Source organism: Hermetia illucens, chromosome 3 (assembly GCF_905115235.1).
Source record: "Hermetia illucens chromosome 3, iHerIll2.2.curated.20191125, whole genome shotgun sequence".
In the NCBI taxonomy this organism is placed as follows: Eukaryota; Metazoa; Arthropoda; class Insecta; order Diptera; family Stratiomyidae; genus Hermetia; species Hermetia illucens.
The window spans coordinates 131375122-131399610 of NC_051851.1; the positions used below are offsets into that span (position 1 = coordinate 131375122).

The 24489-nt window shown below is 40.1% G+C and overlaps 1 protein-coding gene across 1 annotated transcript in view; it reads left to right on the forward strand.

Annotated features, from left to right (window-relative positions):
* LOC119652951 overlaps window positions 1-24489 on the forward strand; it is a 79792-nt gene that overhangs the window by 24333 nt on the left and 30970 nt on the right. The window contains exon 2 of the mRNA XM_038057344.1: window positions 12109-12360. Coding sequence (XP_037913272.1) covers window positions 12156-12360 — 205 coding nt within the window. The 5' untranslated portion in view covers window positions 12109-12155. The remainder of the gene's footprint in view (window positions 1-12108; window positions 12361-24489) is intronic.

Genomic DNA, 24489 nt, shown 5'->3' on the forward strand with positions numbered 1-24489 from the left:
CGTACATATTCGTACATATTACGTACCTATTCATACATATTTACGTAATGCATTTGTGCACAGAATATAATGGAAATATTCAGATATATTGGGTCAATTTAGAAGCGCACATATGTATATATGTATGCGTCAGCACATAGTAATAAGCATTATTTGCCTGGGATGAGCACAATATATATTTCTCCTTAATATGTACATAAGCACACCTTGAAGTTTCGCAGTATATGAAGGAATATTGCCCATTGATTCTTAGCTAAGTATGACTTGAAAAACGTGCTAGGAAAACATAAGATGAACACAAAACCCGAACCCGAAGCGTGCAGTTTCCGGTATTCCGACTTGTTTGGGACACTAAAAACTGCGATGACGGCGTGATGGTTGAGGGAGTAGAGTATTAGTCGCCATGGACGTGTCGTATTGGGCATTGCGTTTGGCTTCATTGTTGTAAACTTATCACTTGCGTACCATTAAGTACGATGATAGTGAGACTCAGTTTCATCGAAAATAAAATATGGTGGAAAAAATAACAACTAATAAACCGTGCGAATGCCATGTACTTCATAAACAAGTGAACAGGAAACAAACGAAAGCTGTGATGTATGGAATCGCACATCCAATTGATTGACGAAATTCCTTTGATTTCACCGAGCCTTGCCTGTATTCCTACTGTTTTGAGCACAAACCATGCATTAGCCGTCAAAAGATAGTGTAGGTCTCAAACCCAAAGCCATGAATGGACATAAAAAAAGGAAAACACCTGCTGAACGAACATCAACAACTCCACCACCAAACCATATCTCCACGCCCACACTGAAAATGGAGAAAAATGAAGTGGAAACTCCCGCGCCTAAAATTGGGACAGTTTGTACCAACTCGTCTTCGAAGGGGGCTGACAACCGTACACAAATGTCACTGGTGTTAATAGGATTTGTGTCGTGATTGAATGGCGGACACCAGTCGACTCAGTTGTGAATGAGTACCTGAGTGTCTTGCAGTGTTCAATTACGGATGTGAATGGAGTACTCCAACACGCTTGTAGGTCAAATCCAATTAGATTGTCGCGTCAAGAATATTATTATGGTATATAGTCTTTGGTAGTCAGCTCATTGAGGTGCTCCGGGTTAAAAAAAAAAAAATTAAAACACCACCTTGAACCTCAGCTAACAAAGATTCTGAAGGATCACCACAACCTCCTGAAGAACGTTATAATCGGTACGACCACAAACATATTTAGCCTCAGTGGGACCTTACAGACAGAGAAGATAGCCTGGAAAAACCAATAGATCTGTGATTTGGAGAAGTTTAGGGGGCAACCGCACAAGGCGTGAAAGTTTTACCAACAAGTCAGCAGGGTGACGCTATCTACACTCCGATGCTTGTGCTGTGGAGACAAAAATGAAAATTTTATCTCCGACCTTATGGCACATTGGAGTAGTGGGTTGAGCATTTTTATTAACAGTTCAGCTCAACAGTCCCATATGCCCAGAAGTTTATCAGCGCACAACAGAGGGACTTTATTCTGGCAGATTAGATTTTCTCTGTTTGACAAACGATGGGAAAACTGATCGAATATGGCCATCAGTTGTACCATCTTTCTATTAACTTGCTCCCTCTTCAATGAATTGCGGCAACCTTTGCCCTGCATTTCGTAAGCATTTGTATGTGCATTTGTCCCATTAGTACTTAGCACGTAATATATCCATATATTATGTGACAATATCCACATTCTGTATTGAATTTGCAAAGAAGCGATAAGGGGGGTTTTGCAGACAATTACTATGGAGGGTATTTCGGAGCCTAGGCATCATATAGTGGCAGCCTCTTGATTTTTTTCAGATTTTTGGGTTGGGTAGTTTCTAAAAATGGATCCGTTAAAGAAATGATTACTTTTGACCCCCCTCACTCACCACCTTTCCAACAAATGTCGAAACCCCACATGGCTATATGTGATGAAAAAAAATGTACAACCCCCTTTTGTCTGTATGGGGACCTCCTTTAAATTCGACATAGAATTATGTAACTCACGGTATGCATGGGCGTTCATAGTTTCCATCTTCCTACCAAATTTGGTGGTCATCGCTAAAACCGTCTCCGAAAAAATGCGTGTGACGGGCAAACAGACAGACAGATAGTAAACCGATTTTAATTAATAAGGTTTTGTTTTATACGATGGCACAATATTTTTTTTTGGCTCCCTCCCGACGATTTATTTTTGAACGCCCTAGCAGGATCTCATGATACGAGATGGCCTTACCTGGATGGGTTCACATGGTGAACTTCCTTTTTAAATGCGTATAACTTCTTTCGCAGCTCTGCAAGCTGGCACGACAATTGATGCACATTTCAGCTGCTGAATATAGGGGTAACGGCATGAAATAAATAAAATAAAATAATCTCCTAAAAGTTTGTGGATTTTGGTATAATTTTTGATGGAGAGATACTCACTGGTGGTCAATATATAGGAACCACTGGCAATTTTCTTTTGTTCGTATGAATAGCGACAGTTGTAAATTGAAATATCTGATGACCTATTTCACTTTCGAAGTGATTTGCGATATTTTTCCTAATGTATCTCCAATCACTTTATCCGTCGAGTGGGGAGTTTGATAGGGTATTAAATTTAGAATACTTTTATGTAGTTAATTCGCCATATGTAGTTCGGAAAATAAGCGTTAATGTTTTTGACATTGGAAATGTTAATTTTTCCCCAGTGCAATTGGTAAGTTCGTCTACGTTTCATGTTGTTATTTTCAGAGCAGCCATTAAATGCTACTATCAGATCGTTCTTTCTCAGCTGTGTGAACTTTTCGTGCAAATTTTTGACTATTTGGTCTTGAATATTCAATCTTTGATTGATAAGAGAAAGTAGAGGATTGTTCTTTTTGAGCATACCTATATATGCACATATTTCTTTGATCATAGAGAGTTTCAGCAGTTTAACATTATCAAATTGTTTCTGTTTAATAAAATTGGTTTGCCCCGCTCGATTCATGTTGCGCTGGCGTTCTATGCAAAATTTCTTGAAAACCCATAATCCAGATGGGAACGTAGCCCGAGGTACACTTGTTTATGCGAATTATGAGGCTGCTTTCTTGCCCACACAGCTAGCATGCCATCACGATATTTTCCCTACTCATAAGTCTACAGATTGAGTTCGTATCATGACAATATGCAGCAAAATGTGAAGCCCTCAGTCGTTTGTATGACTAATAGCAAAGAATAAATGTCCAAACAAACAAATAAGATAAAAATGCTTTCACTCTGAACATTACTTCTCGTGCCTCATCCAAAACACCTACTCACACGCTTCTTAAATTCTAGTAAATGTCTTCCGGTTTGCACACGTAACATACCGCGCAGAACCAGTAGCTTACCTGTAATCCAGCTACTAATTTTCTGACAATTTTGAACCTTTGCCCGTGAAACAGAATCTATCTAGGTCGTCATAATTTGTTTAGACAAGCCTCTTACTAAAGTTTCGTGAGAATATCTTCTAGCATTTAGGTCAATCCTTAGACAGCGAAAATGAGGATGAAATTGGTCGTTATTATTTTTCTTACACATCATCGGAGTCATATCGCCTAATGCTTAGCCATGATGGCATGTCTAATGATTAAAGGGTCATAGATCATTAAGCTGATCACCTCGGATTCAGGAAAAACTAGTAAGAACTCATAGATTGTTTGCAGCAGCAGCAGTTGAAGATACATGCACTGGGGAGAACGTGGTAGAATTGTTTTCAATTTAGAAATTTTGATTGCAGCGCGATTTTCTTTATAAATCGGTTTGAATGATGATCGTTTCATGGAGGGACGTGAAACAATGAGAAAGCTGATATTTGAGTGAAAAATGGAATTTAAAGATTTGTTTAGATTGTATCGAAACGAAAGCATTCAGACTATTGGTAAATTAACACTCTTAAATATAGCTTCCACTTCTTCTTTTTGGTCTCTTTCCGCAATCTGAGGTGAGATACATGAATCGCGTAATTCTGAACAGATCGCTATTCCTGGCAGTGATTGTGCTCCTTCCATTAGGGTTGGTGATCAGATGTAGTAAATCATGCTGAAAAAATATAATAATAATACCACTATTGCACAGACTTCTCGAGATGAGCAACCTTCATTAATTGGGAGAATACTTTTGAATCTGTTAGTATTTGTAGTGATATTTTTAACTTTCACTACCTTTAACGTACGCTTTCAAAAACTGGAGAGCCTTTGCATTTTTTAGATATAATCATAGCGCCCTCAAGCCTTCATGTAATCCAGGATATTTCGATTTCTCTACGACAGATATTAATAAGATTTTGTTTTCAATAACATCTTAAAAATAGCAATTCGAACGCATGTGTGGTACCGCAAAACTTGTGACCCGAGTGCCACGTTGAATTCAGGAAAGGAAATATTATCTAACAAAGTGTATATCTTAGTGCAATTGGAATTCAGTCACAATGAACAATCAAAACCGTTGAGGAGTGTGATCTGGGCCTTTATGCCCTTTTGTTGCTTTATCCTTCTGACCTCCACGTCCTCCCGTAAAGAGTCAGGATTCGAACTCACTAGACTGCAGCTGCATAGAGGTATATAGGATTTATCCGACCGCTTATACCATAAGTATCCTGCTAGTGCCAGTATAGTATTCTACCGCCTAACCTTTAAAGCAATTATTGTCTTGGATGGATAGAATTCAACATCCTCAATATGTTTGTAACCTAAATCATTAGTACACTTGGACTTTATCTTCTTCGCAATTCCTTCAGGAAATAAACTAGTTTAGGCTTTTATCGTACATATCGAATATTCTACAATTGTAGGCCTACCATAGATATTGGCCTTATGGACTTTCTGGGAAGCGTTATCCTCAATCGTAGGATTAAGTGATCGGTCCACCGCAACCTATTGAGCCGCATTTTATCCACAACCAGACGGTCGTTGCATTGCTTATAGATTTCATTCTTATAGAGGCTGTCGAATCGTCCATCCCCATGTAGGGGCCAACCATTTTTCGGAGGGTTTCTCTCAAACGCGGCCAAGAGTTCGCAGTTTTTCTTGCTAAGAACCCAGGTCTCCGAGAAATACATGAGGACTGGCAAGATCATTGTCTTGTACAGTAAGAGCTTTGACCTTGTGGTGAGACGTTTCGAGTAGAACAGTTTTTGTAAGCTGGAAAAGGTTCTTTTGGTCGCCAACAGCCGTGTGCGGATTTCATCGTTATCGGTTGTGATTTGCGACCCTAGATAGGAAAAATTTTCAACGGTCTCAAAGATGCAATCTCCTATCTTTATTGTTTTGGTCAAACGACGACTCGATGTTGTTCGTTCTTTGGTTTTTGGCGCCGCCGTTGCCACCATGTACTTCGTTTTGCCCTTATTAATGTGCAGCTCACCCGACTTGGATAAAGGTAGACTGTACATCTCGGGTTGTTCCCCCCATAATGTCAACATCGTCAGCGTAGGCCAGTAGTTGAGTGGACTTGAAGAGCATGGAGAGAATATCTTACAATTGCTGCATTGCGTGATATCTCCGCTCCATCTGAAAAGATAATACCTCGTTACGTCGCTGTCCCACACCTTCAGCATCAGTTGATGAACCGCTTGGTGTAGTTTGTTACCGCCATGTTTAACAAGTTCCGTTGTAATTCCATCGGCTCCTGGCGCTTTATGGTTTTTAAACCAATGAATTGCACGGACTGTTTCTTTCTTGCTCGGTGATGGAAGTACAGTAAAAGTGCTGGGCAGATTTTGCTGACGAAGCATTTTGAAATTTAAGGACGCAATTGATTGATCAAAATATTTGTAGAAAGGACGCTCAGAAGACCATTCCCCGAAACGGGCTTCAGAGCCTCGACAACGACAACATGAAAATATGTCCCTCACTTCGAATATTTTGCAATTTACTTCCTTGTTGAATTTAAAAGGAGCCTGCAGTCATTTTCTGAAAAATATAGTAAAATTCTATTCTTCTTCTGGTCAAAGGTCTGATCTAGATGAAGTCACGAAACTCTTGACCCACCATCCAGCGTATCAAGTAGAGAGGAGTTTATGATTATGTATGTAATATTATGATATCACATTAAGATCACCGAGCGCCATCCAACCATTGCCAAACATTAAAACATCACTTAACATTATCGCTTCACCTAACACTGGCTTCCAAAGGTCATGTTGTAATATGATGTCATCTAATATTACCGATCTTCGTAATTTAAGTCGCGGCGGCAATTGTTGATGACGGCGCTGAGTATCGGGCTAGCTTTGGGCTTGCTTTAGGCTGATTTGGGGATGACTTTAGGCTGGCTTCGGGCTAGCTTAGGACAGAAAATTATTTCTAGTGCATGCGAATAAGGGGATACAGATTCTGAACTTTAAGTAATTGTTTTTAAATGTTACGGATTTGAATGAACGTCGCCTTTTGGTTGATGTGTGTATGCCGTTGGTGTACGTAATATTTCCTTTTACAAGTGACCGAGGCGACTATCGAGTGCTGATAAAGACTATCGACTGCGAATCTGTTCTCTCGGTTGGCTTTGATGTTAAAGGTGATTTTGATTTTGTGAGTAACAGGAAAATTTGAATTATGTGGGGTAAAGGCAACATCAAAATGAGGTAATGCTCGTTCGCAATAATCATGACTTCTCGTTCTTCGCATGTAAAATATTGGCAATTGTCTTATATTCTAATGGGATCTTTTGATTGTGAATCGAATTTTACCGAGTAAAAGAACATAAGTTCGTTCCTAGTCTGTGGAATTTTTGATCATTAATAGGTTAGCTTTTGCGGTATTCTAAGGTGAAGAAAAGATTATTTTTGATATGTCAATGAAAAGTATGTAACAATTTTCTGGGAAGGGGTGATTTTTCAGTTTTTCTCGATATTTTTTAATTTGACTATTTCGTCATCTACGAGAGGAGTGTTTAGGTCTCGATGTGAGCTACTATTGTTGATGAGACAAGGTGCATTTGCTATTTTTCGAGGGATCTTCGACTGGTTTTGTTGGAGAAGGTTGGTAGGAACATTTTGCTTTTGGTTTTACTTGTGTTATTTAACTTCGATGTTTCGTCCGCGAACATAGATATAAGCAAATTATCATCAACTCACAGACACGAGTATATCAAATAGAGTAATGACCCTATTACTATCCCTTGCAGATACTCGTTTTGATAGGATGATGTGAAGCTTTTGTATCTTAATTGAGACGGCCTATCTTTTATATGTTCGCCAAGTCCTTTGTGCCACGTTCTGTCGAAAGCCTGGGCAAGATTTTTTTGGTGTTTGGAGGCTTGTCATATTGCCGAAATGTTACCGTGAACCTGTTCTATTTGACCATGCCTTTTTTGGAAGTAAAATGGGGAATTATATTACGACTTGTTAGGGACGACAGAATCTTTGATGCCTGCAGTCCCTCAAGCACTTTTGATAAGTCAAGGAGTATGATGCCATTTGCATTGGGTCTTTCCCCCCAATATGTGCCTTCCTGTTGAAGATCTTTTTCAGATGTTTAACAGCATGAAAAGCTCTGACCATTTTGCCTCCATTTTTTCATGGTATCATGTTTGTTCAGGATTGAGTTATGTGCTGATGCGACCAACATTTTTAACCCTGAAGCAGAGGTTCGCTTTAAGGATGAGCATTCAGGAAGATAAATTTTGTTTTTCACTAGGTAGCGTTACTTCGGGTCCAGTGACTATTTCCTAGGCGCAACGGCGGTGAATGATGTTTTGGTCTTTTTAGATTCCAACAAGCTTTTCAAAGAGAATTGTCAGTGTCCGCTAAACATCTGAGGAAATTTTGTTTACTCTGTTGAGTTTTATCGTTCAGAGCTTTTCGTAGACCTTTTGTTACCTTTGGCTTTTAATTTTGGGGAACGATGTACTTGCCATGCACGACTCAAGTTACGTTTATTGTGGATCATTTTTAAGATAGGCGCTGAGGGCTTGAATCGATTGCCTGATTTGGTTTTTTGGGTAGTCGTGCAGCCAGGTTAATGCAACTTTTAACGGCTAGGCCAATGTCACGCTTCGTGTTCAGAAGTGTTCCATTGGTGAGAGGTTATATATTTACGATATTTCAGCCAGTTTGTTAATTTGTTCGTAAGAGCTTCAGTCTCGCTTTCTTCAGATCGCTGGTGGAACACCTGCATCATTACAATTGAGTATTTTGTTAGGAGTTGGTAATGTGTTTCACTTGAAATCGATATTTTTTAATTCTAAATTCGATAAAATCCGGGGTTTTATGGTGCTCGGTCACTAGGTTGGGTGCTCAGATGAAATGAAATCATATTCCTTTGCACCACTTGCAACATTTCAGAACTCCTTACTTTTGGGTTTGACTAGTCGGGAGTCTCAGTGCAAATATTTTGCGTTGGAATCTCCTGCTGCTATGGACCTATTTTCCAGAGTCAAAAAGAATCCTGACATTGTTAGGCGCTAATTTTGAAATTTGAAGGTGAGTAGATTGATGATAAAGTTATGTAATCGTACATTTCTGTTGGTCGAATAGGCATTGCTTGTAGGTAATTGGCACAATAGTCCTGAAGGATATAATGCTTGAGATTTTATAAGGATAATAGTACCACCATCAGCGGATGTTTCTTATTGCTGAATGTGAATCCTTTGATGCTGCGGGAGTACATCGGAGCACGAACCAAGAGCTCATCTCGGCAGTGAATTCGCCTCTCTCGACGCATTCATTGCCGCCGACACAGCTAGCGGCCTGAGAGGAGGCCGGTGCCAAAAAGAACTACGAACTTTCTCTCGATTTGAACGCCGGCGCAACCGGCTCATTTTATTCTAGAGAACATGGAAACTATGGATTTACGATAAAATAAATAAAACACATAATAAATTAATAGTTTTGTATTATTATGAAAAAATATCTGAAGGGGAAATTAACAATAATTAATATATTTTCCATCTTCACGTAAAGACGAATTTCCCAAAATGCGGGCATTGTATTTATCCGTTAGGTGTATTTTAGAGGAAACCATGACACCTATTTCATTGTTATTGAGGAAACATTGCAGTTTATGTTTGTTTATACCTTTTGTATTACAGTGGTTAATTTACTGAAAACTTGTAGCATTCTGGATTGATTCTGGATTAGTTCCTGCACCATTACCTGCCGTGCTTGTCTTCGGGTGGCTCAGTGAATAGAGCGAATTACAGAAGGTCGTGGTTCAAATCTTACTGGCGGTAGATGGGTTTCTATTGTGACTGGATGTTGTATACCAGCCGACTGGGCTATGAATGAGTACTTGAGTCAAAACAGGGTAATAATTAATGGTGAGTGCAACGCTAACCAAATTGCCTCCTACAGTGCGCTGTAGTACTCATTATGGTATGGAAGGGTTTAACGATTATTTTTTCCGAGTTATCACAATCTCGGCAGATGTCGCATTTTACCTAATTCTAGCACTAGGTGCCAAACATTTCGACTCGGACGATCCTACCTACGTAAATTATAAAGGGGCGCTGGTGGTAGTGGCCGGTGGTAAGTCAATGGGAGAATCCGTCCAGAACTCGACGCAACAGTGAGCACGAATGCAGGACGGTATATTTCTGCATGGTTTGAACCAGACTGTGTGAGAATCTCAGGATATCAAGGGAAGCCGTGAGGGATTTAGGTACAATATCTGTAGCTGACAATATTATGGAAACTTGAACCACCGGCTCGAGACGCTAAATTTCTTGGATTTCTCGAGCCAGTGGCTCATAATTCACCTTCTTCTCCACGTATATTTCGAGGAGGCACTCGTCTGGCAATCAGTCAGAACTTGCCGGCCCCATCACATGCTGTAAGCAGAATTATCAAGTACTTCCGGCTCATATCGGTAAACCGGACATGTTCCCGTAACCAGTCCATGCCGGTACGCAAGGTTTTGATGGATCACCTTACATACAGCATTATGCCTGTTTTTGTGTGCACCGGTGTCATAACAGTGGAGCCAGAAATGACATAGCCCAACGTCTCTAACGCCATACATTCTGCGCTGGTCGTCCGCCACCCGTTCTTTCATTATCAGCTTTTTCTAAGCTCGGGTCGGCGTCGTCGTGAATGGCGGTCATGAACCCCACCCTCTCAGCAAAGAGCTCCTCAGCACACAGTCATCTGTTCGACAAATGCAAATCGACAAATGGCTGCCAAAGACAATTCATGTGTTTACTGTGCATTGCCTTCGACTTCCATTCATCGATCCGCTTTTGGTCCGACTTCATCCCACTTAGAGGATCCTTCAAGTTACGTGGAGGCAGTCTACACTCTGCCTTACAGACAGCCGCATGCAAGCGACTCACTTGCTCTTTGCCGTAAAATAAGCGTGGAACGAGTCAACTTAGCGGTGATGTTGTACCACCACGTCAACCACGCCCCTACCTCCGATGTCGCGAAAGAGTTCCGCCGTGGAGCCCAGAGTTTTAATGACGCATTCGGAATTTGGACATAGCTGTCCGTATCCACCGCTATGATACTATGATCAATAGGTACACTATAACCAGTAAAAGGAGCTCAATAGTTCTTCAAGGACGCGGTGCGACTTTCCCTTAACAGAATAATAATAATAATAATAATCCACCGCTGGACGTTTTTCGGGTCGGCTTTCGTCGTTCGAAATATTCCGAATGCATAAACCAGTGAAGGGATAGTGAATATATTCAATGCGTTTATTTTATTCTCCCCAGAGAGATGCGATTTCAACACCAGCTTTACACGTCCCTAGAATTCGAACACGCATTGGTTCCTTGCAGAATTCCTAGGTATTTGTAGAGGTTTGCCTCGGTAATAGTTTCGATGTGGGGGTCACCAACGCTATATCTATCATGCGGCTCGTGATGATCTTTGCGGATAACTTGAATTCAACACTTGTTTAATCCAAATTCCATCCGAATATCACGGCTAAACATGTCTTCAGGGTATCAACAGGGGATTCAGTGCCATGCAAAACCACTGAAACCCCCTGGAAGATGTCCTTCTGTATATGGATCGGCTCTGAGATATTGACATCCTCAGATGTACGCACTGATAAACTGGTATGCCACCCTTCCACGACTGTGGTTAAAAACTTTATTAGTTACGGATCAATGCGATGCAGATGTAGGACATCGATTGGCCAGGTATGCGGGACGCTGCCAAAAGCCTTGGCATAATCGATATAGCAACTAAAGAAGTTTCTTTGGCCTGTAGTTGCCTCTCCTACATCATGATGAGTTGCTTTTTGCAACCCCATGATCCAACTCGGCAGTACTCCTCCTCCTCGGAAAAAATGTTGTTGGTCTCGAGGAGCGCATTGACCCTTCCACTAATAATGGATGTTATGAATATGTGGTTGGTAAGCAAGTAATCGGCCTTGTGTCTGCGGGGTCTGCATCGTGTCCTTCTTAGCGATAAGATACGTAATCCCCGAAGTGTGGTAGAGTGGCTTCAAAGGACAAGTTCAAGTTCCAATTGGATTGTCGCACCAACGGTTATTTTATTATCATCATTGCATTATGAATTTGTTCCAAGATTGCGAGGGTGATATAAGCCATCCTTCTTGATTTTTCTGCTGTCTTTTATTGTGAAATTCCTTTTGAACATTTGATTTCAATACGTTTGCATATGTAGCTTCGGATTGAAGCTCTTTTTCCGGTATTTTGACACTGGCTTCACTTAAATTCATGATGGAAGGATTGCAGTTTGAAATGCTTGCACGGGGTAAGTTTCTTCCTTGTTTCACTCTAGTGTAAACTGAGCATCCTCGATAGTTGGCAGTATGTAACATGGTCTTATTTGCTGTATGCGTACGGCTCGAAAATTGTCATCGAATTTCATTTCAACGGGTGAAACGGTGATTTTAATAATGTTTTATTTTACATAAAATCTTAGAAACGCAACACAAGCAGTGGAAAGAGTGGAAGGATTTAATAATGTTTTCTTTTGAAAAGCTTTTTGATAAATCCTGAAGCGCGGGACTCCTACAGGAAATAATATCAATAAAAACAGCTTTTGTACATTAGTTGATTGAGTTGTAATATTAACATTATATATGTAAGAAATGAAGAAAAGCAAATTCAAAATGATAGCAATACACGTAATTAATTCATTCACATGAAATTATTTTCATTGTTTTCCAGTGCCACCCAAGGTCAAGTTCGAGAACAATAGAGACGCCTTGATATGCATGAATTCCATTACTGGATGCATTTTTAGTGGAATTCATTTCAAAACCTTACAACCTCTGGCCGGATATTTTCCCTTGATAAATGCCAACACAATACCAAACAGAATGTTAGAAAATTTGCTTCGGATAATTTGCATAATTTGCTTCGGAGCATCTTTAGGAGTATTCGCTGATATTAGAGTGATTGATGATGGAGAACGTGCGGGTAAGTGAATTTTTATAATTTGTTGTAGATATTAGATATAGATTTCGAATTTGTTATGGTTATCAAGAAATTACAGTTTCCTCTGATTTATATCGGTATCGATTTAGAATTCTAAAGTTGCACCATTGGGCCTATAATAGATTATAACAGATTTTTTCCCATAGTTATATGATAATATCTGATGAGTTCAAAGAACTTGTTTGAAATTATTCACACTTGCCTTTTTGATTCAAGTGATTTATTGGGGCAAATAAAAAAGTTTCTTGTCATTCAATCTGCACCGAGTATGATAATCTTTTAAAAAACCTGACTCTGCTCGGTCTTACTCAAAGGATCAATTAATAAAATTTGTTGAAATTTAGATTTGGCAAAAACAGACCAATCAAGATCAATCTTTTAGATTATAAGCAGATATGAGAAATAATTGCTGGCTTTGAGCGTTCATTCTATAGATACTTTCCAATTGTCTTCTTACTTTTCAGTTTTTAGAGTTCTTGCTGAGTATTGGATCGTGTTAATTCCAATATTATCTCTTTCAAATGAAACACATGATTATCGTTCTATCATACAATAGTTATCTATGAAACTCTATAAAGAAGTATAATTAACGTATATTTCATCTGAGTTCAAAGCTATCAATATGGTTTCTAAATAACGGAACTTGCTTTCATCATGAATCTCACAGAATATTATCGAGAAAGCAGACATTCAGAGCTATGAACTTGTTCTTAGCAGCAAAGAAGGCAAAACAACCAGCAGCGGGCGTTATCCACAATGTTAAATTTACTCTTTTCATAACGATCTGCAATTCAGATTAGACTGGCGTTTTGATATCGAGCATTAACGTCTGTGAAATTCGAAAGAAATGTCGATCAAAAGAAATTTATAGTACTTAATACAGCATCAATATTATAATTTCAATATGAATGCTATACTTATTTAGTAGCAAAAACCTGGGGGTCATCAGCCAAAAATGTTAATGTGCTACTTGGCATGCGCTAACCCGCATCTAAGATTCTTTTTTAAATGTTTTGATTTTTTTCTTGATTCCAATCTACTATGTTAGCATAAAGAGTTATGTTTAGCATGACCACCTGAAAAAATAAAGATAAAAGATATCTATCGATTAATTATCTTAATCTCTAAAGTTAGCAATCCATTTATTACACATCATATAAAGCTGGTGAATATTTTGAATTGGGAATTTTTTTATTATATTCTGTTAAGATTTCCGATTTCACGACATTTTGTGGAAGAGAGAGAACCATGATTTTGAAATCTTTTGGGTTCTTATCTTTACCTCAACTTTAATTGCAAGTTAGGAGCCTATTAAGAGTTTGTGGGAACTTCGACTGTGGTGCGTAACCCGGGGTAAATATTGAAAATTCAAGTCAGTTTAATTTTTCGTAGAAATTGATAGATCAGCATGAGGCGATAACAATAACTGGATTAAGACATTTTGTATAATCCGATTTGAACTTGGGAGAGGTCAAAATATCTGACTATTATGGAAAAAGAAATATTCGCAGGAGAATTTCGTCACTGTTTTTGAAATGATACGACTGATAGGTCGTATCTTTGGACGATATCTATTGGTAATATCTATTAGATACATAAGCTACCGCATTAAGCTTAGAGATTATTTCATTTTCAAGAAACTGCCTCTGAAAACTGTTTGGATTAGAGCTGCACTTAGAAGCAAACAAATTTCGGAAGACCCATGTGCAGGTTTTGTGTAAAACAAAACGTTATTAAAATCGGTGTACTCTCTGTCGGTCTGTCTGTCACACGCATTTTTCTCAGAGACGATTATAGCGGTTGATACCAAATTTGGTGGAAAGGTGGGAACTGTGAACGCTCACGCATACAGTGAGTCACATCCGTTTACGTCGAATTTAAGGAGGGTCCTCATGCATGCAAAATGGAGGTGTAAATCTTTTTTCACCAAATACGTTGGATATCAAATGAAAGGTCTCGGCTAGTACTTTCCGAAGCTGATCTTAGTTTTGATATTTGTAGGAAAGGGGGGAAGTGCGAGGGGCCGAAAGTGATCATTTATTAACGGGGCCATTCTCAGAAGTTGCCCAACCGAAAAATCTGAAAACAATCAAGAGGCCGGCACTATATGGTGGCTAGGCTCCGGAATACCTTCCATATCGAATTCCTTACGAATAAAGCTAATAATAGTATATTACTATAATTTTCAGTAATTGGCGGCATAACCTCCCTTAAGTCCATCCTGGCTACACCAAATTTTGCAGCAATGTAGACTTTAATATAGAGCTTGATCCTACCTAGTGGAAATTGCACCATTACTAATAAAGTTATAATGGGTCAAAATTGTCACTTCTTTGGAAATTGAAGATTTTGAATGTCAATATCACCCGAAAGTCAATACTCTCACATAATATATGCGTATATTGTGTGTAAGTGCACACCCAAACGTCTTTATAAAAGAAATACACAAAACCTTTAATACTTGAAGCGTCCATTGAAAGTGATCATTTCTTTGACGAACCCATTCTCAGAAACTACCCAACCAAAAAATCTAGGCTCCAAAATACCTTCCATACCGATACCTGTTCAAATAAAATTAATAATAGTACATTACTATAATTTTTAGTAATTGACAGGAAAACCTACCTTAAGTTCACCCTAGAATCCCGAAATTTTGCAGCATAGAGCATGATCCTGCCAAATTTGGTGAAAATTGCACTATTACTAACAAAGTTATACTAGGTCAAAGTATATTACGTGCTACATACTAATGGGACAAATGCACACTCAAATCTCTTTATGAAAGAAATATACAAAACATTTCATACCTGGAGAGGGAAATTATGGTTTCTAATGACCTCTGCCTGCCGTGGTGTTGACATGCTCCTAGTAGCTTGGTAGGTTTCGAATTGTTTTGAAATTCACATTTAATTTACATAATTGACATATGTCAAAGTCAAATAGAAAAAATATTTTTCTGGATGAAATCCAAAGAGTTCAAATGAATTGCTTAGATCAGAAAATGTTGTTGTGGCCTACTCACCGTTGTTGCGAGCTTGTCGAAATATATTTCAGCTCGCTCTAAGAATTCCCAAAACGCTAAACGCTCTGCCCCCCATGCTTTCGGGGACCATATAAGTTATCACCTTTAGATCCTATGCTATCTCATATAAACAATTGCTAGTTAACCTCCACACATTCCTGCAAGTCGGCCTGAAGGTTTCCTTGCGCACTAACCTGTGCAGTTGGGCTTCTTAGGAACAATCCAGATAGGTGAATTATAGAGTCTCTTGGAAGCGGGTATTATGCCATTCTGGAGCATTTTCTCTATTTGCCTTTTCACCTCTGGATGCATATCAACTTGGTTTTTGAGTGAATAGGGTCTATCATTGAGGTTTTAATCTCTGCACTTACGTTTGTTTCTATAGCTTCATTGCCATTGATAGCGTAAATTTTCCGCACTGGTCAAACAGGAAGAATAAGGATAGGAGAATACAACTTTGAAACCGTTGATAATTTCTCCTATTTAGGGTCGAAAATGTCAACCGATAACAGTTGAATTGATGAAATCCGCGCACGGTTATTGTCAGCCAACAGAACCTATTTCAGCTTTCAAAAACTGTTCCGCCCGAAACGTCTCACCATAGGTTCAAAGCTCTTACTGGACAAGACAATGATCTTGCCAGTCCTCATGTATTCCTCGGAGACTTAGGTTCTTAGGAAGAAGAATTGCAAACTCTTTGCCGCGTTCGAGAGAAGAATCCTCCAAAGAATTTTTGGCCCCCTACATGAGGATGGACGATTCTGTAGCCTACACAATAACGACATCTATGACCGATACCATGACCTTCCTCAATAGGTTACGGGGGGCGGGCCACTTAATCCGTATGGATGAGGATGATTTTACCCGGAAAGTCTATAAGGACGATATCTATGATAGAAAAAGAAGACGAGGCAGAGGAGAATACTCTATAATTTACCTCAGAATTGGAAAAGCAGTATGCTATTTCCGGGCGCCCCTGCATTTCCGCATTGTCCATCGTAGGGTTTATCTGGTCTTCAGGCTCTGGTTGGTACTTTCAAAACTCATCTTCATAAACCGTATCTGGTTGTTCCTGAGCCTCCAAATTATACATGCACTGTTGTTTCCTCGGGATGCCGGCAGACTCGTTCGAGTGTTTTATGGATTGCAAGTCGAATGGTCTGTTCATATTGGTAATTTGACGCGTTTGAATGGATTGATCTATTTCCATGGGAATTGGTGGTTTCGGCTCAGTGGGTCTGGGTGGGAAATAATGGTGGAGTGGTTGATTTTGAGGTCTCTATTGGATGTTGTAGGCTTGATTCCTTTCGGGTAATTTCAACTGTTGATGTTGCTCAAGTTGCTGAGGCTTTGGTTTAGTATAGTATGGCAAACAAACCTGGTTAGTAGGGGTTGGGATTCTGGTTGAGAAGTTTCTGTGGTGGATTTGGATGTATCTGAGGCCCAGATTTTGCATCTCTAGACAAGACGCATATGCTTCTGGCTGGGTTTCAGGTTTCTGAATGATTAACATTTAGGATAAGTCCCCATTCAGACAGCGTATAAAAACGTCCAAAGCAGGACTAAGGTAGTTTTCAGTCAAAACAGTGACTGTTTCACGCGAATAATCTCCGGTAATTAAGTTGTTAATGAATAGTGATAATTGGTGGTTAATGGCAACATAAAACTCATTGGCACTCTTATTCGCTTGGGTCATTGAATGAAGCAGATGTTTCAATGTCCGACCATCTCGCCTGTCGGCGTAATGAAGCGATAGAGAATTTTTTATGCTAAGCAAATCGCCTTCAAAAATGTTACATGACGTAAAGGCAGCATCGGCTGGTCTTATCGTTTGCCTGATGTGGCGTAATATATTCCTAAATATGGTCTTCTTGCGGGCTATCTGATAGTCCTGCAAAATCGATTCGACGCTGTGGACCCAGGATAATGCACTAGGTTCCCGTCGAAGGTTTGTAAATCCCTCATACAATCTGAGAGTTTCCTAATTTCTTCCAGATGTTTTTCCGTTCTAGGCTGCAAGTTACGATTGTGGTGCTGGGCCTGAAGCTATGGACTGAGTTTTTATTTCCGCTAGTCTAACTTCTAACTTCTTCACTGGCTCGGTCGGTTGCGTGATTGTTACGTCGAAGGCTTCCATTTTTTAGGCGGTTTGAGAATTTAGCAAGTCATTAAGTGGTCATCGGAAATTTAAGAAGATGTTGTATGTGGTTTATAATTTAGTATATAGTTTTTATTTTATTTCCGTAACCGTGTCGTTGTCGTTTTTGTTTTTATGGTTCCCAAGATTATATTCCAAGGTATTATCAGAGCAAAGCTTGACATTTAAGCTACATGTCGCATGTTTCTTATAGGCAACCTCTCGTGTGCTATATTCAGTTTCTGACATAAATTCTTCATCTCCTTTCTATCAGTAATTTTCACTGGGGAGTAGCGCTGCACTACTTGTATGCTTTTCATCCCTGACCAGAATCTGGCAGTTAATATCTACAAGTAGATTTCCTGGTCCTCATAGGACGTGATTTGCGAATATCGTCAAGATTAGTCACAATCACTTTCAGTAGACGCTCTAAACTACGATAGCACCATGCTGCAAGATGAAAATGAAAATAATAACCATGGGCATGGGAGTTACTTCACTTCAGGTGTCATCGACGTCCTTCCCCTCGGAAGAGAGTTTTTCTTAATCATCGGCGATTAAGAGCTAGTTTTTCTTAGTGAGGTATGAGTAGAGCTCGTCCAAATATACCAAATAATTATGAGGAATAACGATATCAATAATATACGCGATATATCGCAGTTACAGTACAGCAGAAATGAGATGGTTCAACGTCTCTAACGCCGAACCACACATTCCGCACTTGTCGTATAATCGTTCTGTCATAATAAGCTCAGCTCAGCTCAGCTCACAGCGACCACGCCATCCAGAATGACACACATAAATCATTCTGTCTCAGCAAAGAACTCCTCAGCACACAGCCATCGATAAATGGCTGACAAAGGCAATTCACGTGTTTTTCGTGACGCGATTTCAGAACCAGCTTTATACGTCGCCGGAATTCGGGCAGCAGAGCATCCTTCAGACCTCAAGCATGGGTTCTTCGCAGAATTCCTTGGTATTTGTAGAAGCCTGTCTCGATCATAGCTTGGATGTGGAAGCCATCAATGCTATGTCCGGCATGCGGCTCGTGATGGTTTGGATTCGACACTTGTGTAATCCAAACTACATCTGAATATCACTGATGAACATGTTTTCTATTCGCAACAGACTTCTAACATGGTCGTCAGTCCCAGCATAAAGTTTAGAGTCATCTAAGTATATTAAGTGTGTAAGCTCGCACTTAGCACGTAGTCCATACTTGATGACCATGCCCTCTAGTATCATTCAGAAACCATGAAAGGGTGTACAGTGCCATGCAAAACCAGAGATGACCCAACGAATCTCTCTAGGAGACGCCTCCCATATAGGCTCTGAGGTATTGGCACCCTCAGATGAAGCCACTGATAAGGTGTTATACCACCTTTTCATGACTGTTGCCAAAAACTTTATTAGTTTGGGATCAATGCGAAACAGACCTAGGACATTAATTGGCCAGGTATACGGGACACTGTCGAAAGGCTTGGCATAATCGATATAACAACTAATTAGCTTTCTCTGGTCTCTAGTTTCCTGCCCTACAACTACCAAGTCGATAATGAGTTGCTCTTTGTAACCCCTTGATCCAGCTCGGCAGCCCTTCTGCTCCTCGGTTTCGACGTGTGCATTGTCCTTTCCACTAATAATGGACGTTACGAATTTGTAGAGGGTTGGTAAATAAGTAATCGGTCATGTGTCTGCGGGGACCAGCACCGTGTCCTTCTTAGGATACTACAGAAAGTTTCTGCTTTAGTGTGTCCAGAAGTTCAACTATGAGTGTTTCACTGGGGATGGCATAGTTCCTGTAAACTGCTGATTTGAATCAGCCTAGCAATGTCCTGCCTTATTGAGTCCGCCGCCGCTCCGGACGAATTTTTAATAATGAATCTCTTCGGTCACTCCAACTAATAACGCAAAAGCCAATCTTCTGACCGTGCAATCTGACAGCCAATGCACAAGTGATTGTAGTTGTAACAGCGACATAACAGCACACGGCCGAGATGCAATCTCATCATTGATTTGAGATAGAAGTCTCGGAGTTGATGGAGATGCATAGATCCTGAGAATACCTTATCTATGCAAACGATCGATTTCTGAAAATTCTATACACACTCTTTAGAATTCGTCCTCAACCTGATCGGAGACTTCAGGTGAAGAAGGGTGCTTCAGCGAGTACTGAAACTATTGTTTGCAGTGTGCCTTGGTATTGTTGGTGCCGTCGCCTCTGCTGCCATCGATTTTTGGTCCAGTTTCTGCGATGACCTCAAATCGAATACGTTCTCTGATGGTGGCCGGGATTGTGTCGCTGCGAGTAAAAAAACGGTATTAGTCTGCAACTTGCTCACAGTGACGTGTGCGTACTGCGGTGGCCGCTCGACAAATTTCTGATGCAACAAAGCGCGGTAAAATGAAGATATCCATTCCCATTTATTTCTACTTGTTTTTATTTTTCCCTTACATTTCGTTTTCTCTCCTTGCTATTGCTTTGGTTCTTTTTTCTATGTTTTTAATTTTCTCAAAGATTTATTGTTTGATTTTTCGTATTTTGGGTATTGGCACGTCCAGAAAGTAGGTGAATTCAATTTGTATGGACTTCAAAAACGATTATTTTCAAAGATCGAAATGGTGACGTTTGAACATATGTAACTTCGTTTTCAATATTTCGATGCAAGTATTGAGACACACACTGCGCCCTATTAATATTTGAGGTAGGGGAGACATCATTTAAGAATATGATTTGACGTGGGTTTTCTTCCTCGATCGGGACCCGAGTTTTAGGGTTTCACGCGCACAGTCTAGCACACTTTTAGTTTCTTGGGTTATTTCCCGCCAGGTTCGCTCGATATTCCCCTTTTCCCCTTTTTCAGATGGCAGCGCTGAGACACGCATCGGTTGTCGAGCTCGACTAACATAAAAGGCTGCAAGCGCGTTTTGGGGAGACGCTTCGGTGGATTTTCAGTACCTGCGGGCTGATATTCACGATCAATTTCACTATTTTTTTAGATCTCTCTCTTTTCCCTTGTCATAGGTCAACTTCCGCCAATGAGGATAGTTTTTGACCATCGCCAAACTATCGAGTCATTACAAAGTGTACTTGTACATCCCGCCGAGAATTCCGCTTCCTTGTGTTCGATTTCTCTGGATAGCAACAATGCCTATGTCCTCATTCCCAAGAGGCTTTGCCTCCTTGCGCAGTTGCCGTTGACTGCGAGCCGTCCCAGGTTCATGGTGTCCATGGTGCATGTATCCGTTTCCACATGCCGGTTTTAAACCAGTTGCGTTCACGTCATTAGTTTTTCTCTCTTCCGTTTGTCATGGTAGAAGCGGAAGAGAAGGTTCTCATAAGCAACATTTAGCCTGTAGTCCACACACTTTTGTGACGGAAGTTTCCTTCTGTCGAGCTTTCCTCTTCCGCTTTCTGAAAGGATTAGGCAGCAACGCAACGACTGACTTTTCTCGGGTTTTCAGTTTTTAAGGTTTTGTGTAAAACAAAACCTTATTTAAATCGGTTTACTGTCTGTCTGTCTGTCGGTTACACTCATTTTTCTCAGAGACGGTTATAGCGATTGAAACCAAATTTGGTAGAAAGGTGGGAACTGCGAACGATCGCGCATTCGTCGATTTGAGGGGGGGTCCCCATACTTGCAAATACAATCATTTGGGGTACCAAACTAAAGGTCTCGGTTAGTCATTTTCGAAGCCGGTCTTAGTTTTGACATTTGTTGGGAACCTGGGGAGTGCGGGGGGTTGAGGGGCCATTCTCAGAAACTACCCAAAAAAAAAATCAGCAGCGTGCTACAGTATGGTGCCTGGGCTCCGAAATACCTTCCATACCGATATCTGTTCAAATAAAGTTAATAATAGTATATAGTAATAGTATTATTAGTAATTGGTTGCAAAACCCTCCTTAAGTTCATCCTAGCATCACGAAAATTGCAGTGATGTAGGCGTCAAAGTTGTTGCTTCTTTGCAAATTGAAGACTATGAATGTCAATATCACTCGAAGATGGATATTTTCACATAATATATGCATATATTATGTGCTACGTACTAAGAAATACACAAAACCTTTCGTACCTGAAGCATCCAGTTTCCGGTTTCCGGACTTGTTCTTATTAGCGTCGACACTAACTGCATGGTTTCTGCTGAAGGGTAGAACATGTCTTTCACAGATATCTACGAAGGGGCACATGAATCCGGTGAGGCCAGCAAAATTCATGCCGCGGACGTAACTTGAACGCGTGGTGTAGTGGTCAACTACTGCAGGCTACCCTGCCACGACAGGGTTGTGTCGGAGGGGAGAAGAGAGCACTATGAAAAGCATTTATTTTTCTTTTCTGGTGGCAAAGAAAGAATATAGAAATTAACTACACCTCAAATGAGGAGCTCAATTCACTGCATCATCATTGCTGTACGCTGTTCCAGCTCATAGCTTTCTATAAGGCTAGTTGGATCTTGACTAGAGGTACTGCGGATTACTGAGCACCATAGCATGAAATATATCTACAAACATATATTAAAAACAAGAAATATGTGAGGACAGGCAGATTGACAAAAGACGCTGCGGTCTGGGATGCCACATCAAAAGAGTAATATCTCAAAACTCCAAACTGTAAAGCTAAGAATAGCATGCACTAATGACAGATACATTTATGTTCATATTAGCTGTTTAGGGAGCCTGTCAATCCTTCCAGACCAGGGACGCCAAAAAATATAAGCGCCCACCTCATTACTAGAAGAAATGAAACAATGACCATCATGAAGTAGTTACCGCTCCATAAAGGATTGCTCCAAGATATCATATGAATTTACAAAAGGTTTTTTCACGGAATTTGATATGCGATGATATCGTAATTGCGGGCTGAAAATGCTCTGTCATACACCCGTGGGCTACTCATAAAAGATTTCACAGATGCCAAGATAAAATGAAATTGTTCTTTAAACCCACATTCGATAAAAGTATGTAAGAAGTGTAATGCGGCCAACGAACAACATTTTGAAGAATTGTAAAAAGGCAAAAACGAGGAAAAATTGCAATCGCGTTCTTAAGAGCTATTAAGAGTTATCTGCCAGGGAATATTTATTGAGTATTACCTTTTTCCGTTCCATAATTTCATTTTTCATTTTTCTCCGGAAATTCGGGAAAAATACTACGGCCGTAATTTACAAAAATTTACAATAATGTTTTCCCCAGGGAAGAAGTGGAGTTAACGGTGAAAGTTTGCAATGGGAGTAATCAAAACATTATCAGGAATAAAACAAGAGATTGCAGAATTTGGTAATTTCAGGTAAAATTGTGTTATGTGTACATACATTATGTATTTGTATAATGCATGACTTGGATATCGGAAAAATTCCTGTGGAATTCTTGACCTTATTTTCCCTGAAACTATTTTTCTTCGATTCAAAAAATGATTACATTATGGAAAGTAATGAAAACAACAGCGCTGTTAGCTCGAAATGCGAGAATGAACACTGGGTGGTTTCTTAATTGATAAACAGTAATAAATCTTTCCAGTCCGCGGATAGAAGAGAACCCAATTTAGTTACAGTTCACGGGGTTGAGTCTGTTTGAAAAATGATTTTGAGCTGGCGCTTTACGAAAATGAATTGCAATTAAGATATTTGTATCCCACGAGTAACATTGCTAGTCATGGTTCGGAGGTATAGTTATTGTTTGGCTTAAAACGGTTTTAGCAACAATTATGCTTGGCTGATTATATCTCCAGTAATTGGACTTTAGTAATGTGCTGGTAAATATCACCGTCACACTTGTTGTTATCTTACTATAATACAACAAATAAGTTCGCAGTCAGCACATAAGTTTTATTTCATTGTGTTTTTGGCGTAGCAGCTATCACTTTTATCACCTTTGGTTAGGTGTGTCTCCTTTGCTCAGAAGCATGTATATATGTACATATGTCAACCGCTAGCAAAGTTAATGTAAATTCTCTGGTTTTGTATAAAATAAAACACTACTGAATTCGATTCATTGTCCAGATTGGCTTTTCTCAGAACGTTTTAGTAATTTTCGAGTTACACAATTTTCTCTACTTTTCAGGGGAAACCGACACAAAGTTAATATTTGAAAATATGACGTATTGCTGAATGACAAAATGAACGAAAAGTTGAACTAGTACGTTAAGAACTGATGCTATTCACCACCAAGACAAGGGTACTTGAATTCCACCTACCGCGGCTGAATGAACAAAGATTGGTGCTTTCCTCCTTGTAAAGTATCTGGGTGTAGTTCTAGATACAAAGCTAAATTGGAGATTAAACATAGTACTGAGGATTAAGAAGACCTGTATAGCTTTCCATGCCTGCAACAAAACATTTGCAAAGGAATGGGGTTTCCGACCGGGGGCGGTTCTCTCGATGTACACAGCTCTGGTGCGTCCCATCCCAGGCTTTGAACAAAACGTATAATAGAATGAAACTTCATAGGATTCATAGAATCGCGTGTACAGGTGCTACCGTGGCTCTGCATGTACTTCTGTATCTGCTCCGCTGAGACCTCCACATTAAATACATTGTAGCGTGCAGTGAAGTCAGACTACGTTAGTCCGGTTGAACAACGAAGCCTCGTGGCCTTATGACATCCTTGACGAAGTACATCGGGAAATCTTGGCATTCCCCACGGACTATGCCAGGCGCAAGTGGAACTTCACCAGAAATTTTGCCGCGGCGTGTGCAAGGCTATGACACAGCATTTTTCACCGAAGGATGAAAGACGGTCTGTGGAGTCGGTGCGGGGATTTTCTCGAATACACACAGTGTATCCGAGTCGAATGGCCTCCTAGATTTCGCCAGTGCGCCAAGGCGGAAGTACTGGCAATACTAGAAGCCTGTCGATGGCTGGTGCATGATCCGAACCCCAAGCGTAACATAGTCATTTTGGTCGACAGCCAAGCGGACATTAAGGCCTTGTACTTGGCGGAGATATCCTCTAGGC